The 6676-nt window shown below is 38.4% G+C and overlaps 1 protein-coding gene across 1 annotated transcript in view; it reads left to right on the top strand.

Annotated features, from left to right (window-relative positions):
* The first annotated feature begins 271 nt into the window (after nucleotides 1-271).
* Nucleotides 272-6676, top strand: part of ACSS3 (acyl-CoA synthetase short chain family member 3) — a 71971-nt gene continuing 65566 nt past the window's right edge. The window contains exon 1 of the mRNA XM_015812038.2: nucleotides 272-618. Within this exon, the coding sequence (XP_015667524.1) occupies nucleotides 272-618 (347 nt within the window). The remainder of the gene's footprint in view (nucleotides 619-6676) is intronic.

The following is a 6676-nucleotide window of genomic DNA, read 5'->3' as shown; positions in this document are numbered from 1 at the left end:
TATTGCTTTTTTTTTTTCAACAAACCGGGGAGGATTTGGGAAGTAAGAACAAAGCCCGGACTGGACTTTTGCAAATCACTGTAAATTTGTTCATTTGCAATACTAAGATCGATGAGCAATTTTCCTTGTTCAGAAATCCAGCTCGACTTTTTGTGTTGACTTGGAAAAAAAAACTTGTATACTTTTAGTTTACTGAAGGGGGCGGTCTTCCTTTAGTTGTACACATACACACCCGCCTGCTACAACACGGGACGGGGCGACTCCAGGGAACATGGTAGTTCAGGGCAAAAGAAGTTTGCTGCAGAAAATTGTCTGCTGTAGCCGCGTCTGTCGGGGATCGACCGGCGGACTCGGGTGTGTCACACGGCCAAACAAAGCGCTTCCTCTGGTGCGGTTTCCGAGCTCCTGGGCAGGGGGGATTCCTCAAAGTCGCCCCCTTCACATAGCCAGCACTTTCGTCTCCCAGGCAGCCGCGCCCGCCGCAGATCATTATGGCAGGATTTTCAAGAAATCTGTGGAGGAGCCGGATCAACTCTGGGCCGAAGCCGCTCAAGGCATCACGTGGCACAAGCCGTGGAATAAAACCATGGAAAGGAAAGATCCCTTTAGCACCTCTTGGTGAGTGGCCGAAGTCATAAAAAGGAGCGTCATAAAAGTACCCGGGTTTCTTCAGCTCGTTAGCTCTGTCGGAACTTTGTAACAATTGGGGAAGCTTACTGCACGCCCTTTAGTCTCCGTGTCTTTGGAAAAACTATACCTGTGGAGTTTCTACCAACCATATAGTTGTTAAGGCACGACATTCATTTCAGGAAAAGATGGTACCGTTTAAAAAAAGGCAGAATAAGTATCATCCGTAAGATTTGTCAGAGTTGAGTTGCGTTTTAAATATTGCTGGGTTCACAAAATGTGAATACATGTACTATTGAAAAAGCTGTAGTGACTGCATTTCCGGTACATACTGTGTTGAAAATTTATTCACTTACCACTATACTGAGGGCAGTATATGAGTTAAGTACACCAAATTCTTATGCACTTGATTAGATAATTAACATGCATCATATGCATGAGATTAGACATGTATTTTGTGATTAGTTAGGTGTGAAATGAAAGCTTATCTAAACCAGGGGTTCCCTACATAATGCTCTCTGGAGATGTTTATAACACTGAAGCCAAAAGGTAATCGAAGAAAAAGTTGGTCTGATGTTTCTTCCATGTTATAGATCAGAGGTGTCAAACTTGCAATGTCACGTAATGTCGTGACATATTGTGACTTTTTTTCCATTGCTGGAAATCCCACCCGCGGGCCGGCAGTTTGACATCCCTGTTGTAGATTGTTCTTATAATGTTAGCGCAATGAACATTTGTAATTGTAGGCAGGGTTTTTTTTTGTCATAGAACGCACCGGAATGGAGTTCTGGCACCTTTTTTCAACAGATTTTCCAGAGTTGCATTCTTTTCCTATTGTTGCCCTTCCTATCCTCATTTGCTTTTGAAAATGCCCTGCTGGCGGTATGGTGCAAGCAGGGTCCCCTCTGGTGCTGTCTGCCTCCTCTAAGAGGAGCGATGTGCCAGAGCACCACAGCCAGAGCATGACTTGATTGGCTGGATCGGATCATGTGGTGTGGAAGCCAATGATGGCGTGGGAGACACATAAACATGAAGGCCATCTTTCACAAGAGGGTGAGTGAGCCTTTTGCCTTCCCTTACAGAAGGTGGGGTATGAGGTTAAAAAGAGGAGAAGCGAGAGGAAAGAAAGGCGGCTGGCATGGAAGCTTGCCCAACAGCGAAACTTTGCTGTTTCAGTTCCTTGGGTAGTTCAAAGGCTGGGATATCTATGAAAATCTCTTTTTAGTCTTTTATACTTTATATTCAAACTGCAGAAGCAAAGAATAAGAATAAAGCCAATGTCTTGTGATTCGGAGGTATTATTATTATTAATAATATATATTAATTATGTATTGGTCAGATGTAAAGGTAGACCTACAGTATGAGGTTTAATCAGATCTATTTATTAAATTGGGTTTAACTTAAAAGTAAATTAAAAGTAATCTGTTCACTGACAAAGTTTCAACTTTAATTTGTTTCAAGTCAATATCCATATTAAACTCCAAATGTAAATTTTTCCATCTTGTTTGACAACTTCTTAAAAATAATTCAATCTTTTACAAGCAACCAAATTTTGTTTTATTGGGCCAATTTCATTCCACATAGAAAGCTGACATTGCCACTCATTAAACTAAATGGGTATGCCAGTGGTAAATGTCCCAAAAGATTAATAAAATGCCTTCTTGTAATTTAAAGCCACACAGTGCATGGTAACATTAATAGTATTCTTACCTTGAAAAAAATCCTAGTCTTTTAGATAAATTGAAGGGGTTTTTCAACTACAAAGGTAAACCTTGTAGGGTAGGCAAGATGGGTTGTATGACATGTGTGAGTTCTGGCATATCTATCTGTCTGTCTGTCTGTCTGTCTGTCTGTCTGTCTGTCTGTCTGTCTGTCTGTCTATCTATCTATCTATCTATCTATCTTCTGAAAAACCAATAAAACATGAGCACCAGGAATATTATAAACTAAAAAAGTTTAATACAATCACCAATCACCAAGCTTTCGTCGGAAGCTACCGACATCGTCAGGGTTCAATGCTAGTCAATGGGGGAGTTCATTTATAGGCAGGATGCCGTTTGCACGTGGCTCCTGGATCTTGTCACCGGTCCTAATTGGTTAAGTTGCACTCTAGTCGTAACTTCCGTATCGGTGGCTGCACTTTTCCTGTCTCTCCTGCCTGCGTGTGTATTGTATATATATATATATTACAAAAAAAAGCACTGATTGTAGGAAACTTGGAAATTAAAAATGGTTACACTATGGATGATATCAGTCTTAAATTGCCTCTTTTTTCTTTTTTGTTGTTATAGCTGAGCTCTAAAGAACAGGTTTGTCTTGCTTTCAATAACACTGTAATGATTATGCTGATTAGCGAAGGTGGAAAAACCTTGGCTAGGGGAAAGTTGTCCTAAAGTTTTAACCTTTCTGATTAGGGTCAAGTAACCTGAGTTTAAGTAACCTGAACAAATATTCCTCCTATATTGATACTGAGTAAAATGGGCAAAGCATACTCGCTTGCTGGCATTTTTATATTGAATTAGTATTTGGAAATTACTTTTAATATGATTCATGGAGTATTATTGCTATTAGTTTGCTGTTTCTTGGAAATATACATTTCTATTGGCAAATGTAACAACCTAATTGTGTCAACAACTTCTGTGTTGACAGAGATTAAAAGAAAAATATCCCACTGCTGACCTGAGACTTGATGAAAGCCTTATCATATATTCTGTTTTGCCATTTGAATGTGAAGTGAGGAATAATGTACAAAAGTTGTAGTTGCACTAGTTGTTGTTGCACTGGTCCTAAGAGGTTACATTTTCTTTTTTTCTGAATCTCTTTAACTATATTATGTAGATATTGCCTCCTAGTTTATAGGATGAATAGTGCTTGAAGTTTTTTTTTTTAAGTGCCTTTGAGTCGGTGTTGACTCCTGGTGATTGCCTGGATTAGTCCCTGCAGTTTACTTAGAAAGATTTCTGAAGTAGTTTGCTATTGCTTTGTTCCTAAGGCTGAGAGAGAACGACTGGCTTTGGTGTGGTGGTTAAGATATCAGACTAGAAACTGGTAGACTATGAGTTCTAATCCCACCTCAGGCACAAAGCCAGCTAAGTCATCTTGGGCCAGTCACTCAAAGTCAGAGATTGGGTAGGAAGAGTTGCTGTAGCCTGTCGAAACTCTTTCTCTCTCTACTGTTTAGTTTTGGGTGGGGCCTATGGACTAGACTGGCAATTCTGCCCACCCATCCTGCCACCCAACAGTCTCCCTATGTGAGCTGGTGGAGGTCCTCTCCTAAAATGTTAATTCTAGATAACTTTAGCTTCCAGCAATAGGACTATCATAGTAGGAATGTTCAGGACTACATATGTCAATTGTGGGTTGGTCTCAGCTTGTTACTGGCCCATCACCAGTAGTAGGTCATGCTCTGGACTATTTTTTCCCCCTAATGGAAATGTCTGAAAGTGTTGTCTGTTATATGTGTTGCTTAGTTACATCACTTCTGGTTGAGATTTAAATGACAAATGTTTCTTTTTGCAACTGAATGTGGATGTGTAATAGAATCATCTACCTATGGAGGATGATTGATTTCAGTGGATTCCAGAAGCTCTGGAGCTTTTTCCAGGGAGTTTGGTTGAGTTCCTTCAAAGATCTGAATACTAAGATATCTAGAATTGTTGACATGATTACTTCTGAACATTCTTTCCCACTTAACAGAATTTGTTCAGCCTTATACCCATCTAAGCTGTAACTGATGTGGTAAGACAGTAACATTCGCTATCATCCTTAAGTCCTCTTCTTGTGCAGCAGATCTTTTCTGAATGGTTTGGTGTAGTGCCTTTTGAAATCTGGCCTAGCTGGATATCTTATTCTGCTCCCAATATGACATGTTGAGTAGACGCTTTGAGACACAATTCACCAAATATAAAGTGAACCAAGATCTACAATTCTGACTGTTCAAGCCATAAAAATGTTTAGGACCCTCATTCAGATTTCTTTGAAAGGGTTTCACTTTATGAAGACCTGGTGATGTGGATAAGATATTTGTTGAGTTTGGTTAGCATATTTTTGCTTGCTTCTTGCCCACCATAATATATTTCATGTATTAGACATGTTTATAATTATAATTTCCTCCCAATAAGAATAGTAGAAAAAACCCCATAATTGAATCCAGAAAATCTAGCTAAAATCTTCTTGGATAAAATGTTTGAGTGTGTAGTGGCTAATTAAACATTCTTGGGTGGTACTGATTTTCTACTTCCATTGTAAATAGGGTTTGGAGCTGGTTTTGACATTGAATTGACCTTGGTTGTCCTGTTGGATACTTTTTGTCAAAAGAAAGATAGTGAGGTGGTGGAGTTGTCACCACTCAGTGGCTTTTTGATAGTATCAGTCATAGTATCCTTCTGGAGAGCTTGGCTAAGCTATGAGTGAGTGGGTCAACGTTGAAATTTCAGTTTAGTCGAGAGGAACCAGTACGTATTTCTGTTTAATTGCATGGCATTTATGTTGTGGAATTCTACAGAGTTCTGTTTTATTCCTCATTCTGTCCATGAGCTATGTGAAACCATTGAGTGAGATGATTTTGAGTAAAGTGTTGTTAGTATGATGATGACACCCAGATTGACTTTTTTCTTAACCTTGGATTTAGATGAGGCAATAAAATTGCTGAACCAGAGCCTGGTTTGAGTATTAAGTTAAGTAAATGGCCTCTTTGGCAAGAAGCACCTTTATCTAACATAAGCTGGTACATCAGCTATGACCTTATTTGAATAAACCTTACCCTGGTAATTTCTTTTTCAGACTGCTGATCAATGATAGTTCAGAAATATCAGTTTGTACAAAAATTGCAAGAAGACAATATGAACATATGATATCAGTTTCTTACTATTTCACTGACTGTTTCAGATTATTTCCAGTCCTAGTTCAGAGTGCTGGTATTGTAGAGACCTTGCACTGTGAGAGTAGAATTTCTGAAGGACTGCTATTTTCATATGATCCTACTTATAGCTTAAAGTATAGTATAAGTATAAGATATAAGTATATCCTACTTATAGCTTAAAGTAATATTTGGAGGGCATGTTCTGAGTGTCCTGCTATGGAGTATGCCGTGAGTGATGATTCCATTCATCAGTTAATTAGCTGAATGGATGGCTTTTCACGATGGCTTCCTGGCTTCGGAATGCTGTCGCCAGTGAGGAACATCTCACACCATCTTTTCTAGGCCAGAAAAAGCAATTTTATTTTTGGAGATCTTTTAATAATGTATAATGCTGTTCTTATATTTTCAAGTTCTTATTGCTGCTATTATTTTCTAAGTCAGCACCTCTCAACATTTCTGCAATTTGGGACCACAAAACACAAGTTTGGAAACTGCAAGAACAGTGCAATTAAACAAATTTCTCATTATATATTTTTTTCTTTGAAAGCAAAGGAATTCACCTTTTTGACACACAAAGTAAATGGACAGAATTGCATTTGTATCCCTTCCCATCTTATCAGTTTTAAAGGCCCTTTTAAACTAACCTCAAAATCAAAAATGAAATTCAAAATTAAATAACTATTACTTCAGGTGGGGGAAGAGGCAGCAAACAGGCTCAAGTCAGTCTCTTCTGATCAAACTATTAGAAATGGATTAGCAGTTCACTGGCCAGAGACCCTCTTGACCTTCAGCTCTGCTTTGCCATTTCTAGCAACGCTCATCTGGAAATAGTGCTGGGACAATCTGCTGAGGCTGTTGAATGTGTGAAGTTGTAGCAGATCACCTCTGGAGCACCATGCATCTCCAATAGCCTGCAGACCACACTTGGAAAATTACTGTGCTTTTTTATTTATTGTTCATCTGCATTTTATATAACATTTGAATGCATGTTTTTTTTTTTTTTTTTAATTTTTTTTTATTTTTCACCATACACCATACACCAAAACTACATAAACATAACTCTTTTCTTCTAACAGAACAGTGCTTTACATTTTAAATGTTCTTTACATCTTATTTACATTTTATATACATCAATAATTATATCTTTTTCTTTCTCTGTTCTAGCCAATTATAACATTTATTCCAAAT

The sequence above is a fragment of the Protobothrops mucrosquamatus genome, unplaced genomic scaffold (assembly GCF_001527695.2).
Source record: "Protobothrops mucrosquamatus isolate PMUCROS unplaced genomic scaffold, P.Mucros_1.0 scaffold63, whole genome shotgun sequence".
Lineage (NCBI taxonomy): Eukaryota > Metazoa > Chordata > Lepidosauria > Squamata > Viperidae > Protobothrops > Protobothrops mucrosquamatus.
The sequence above is the reverse complement of the archived record's forward strand: the minus strand, read 5'-3'. Positions and strand labels throughout refer to the sequence as shown.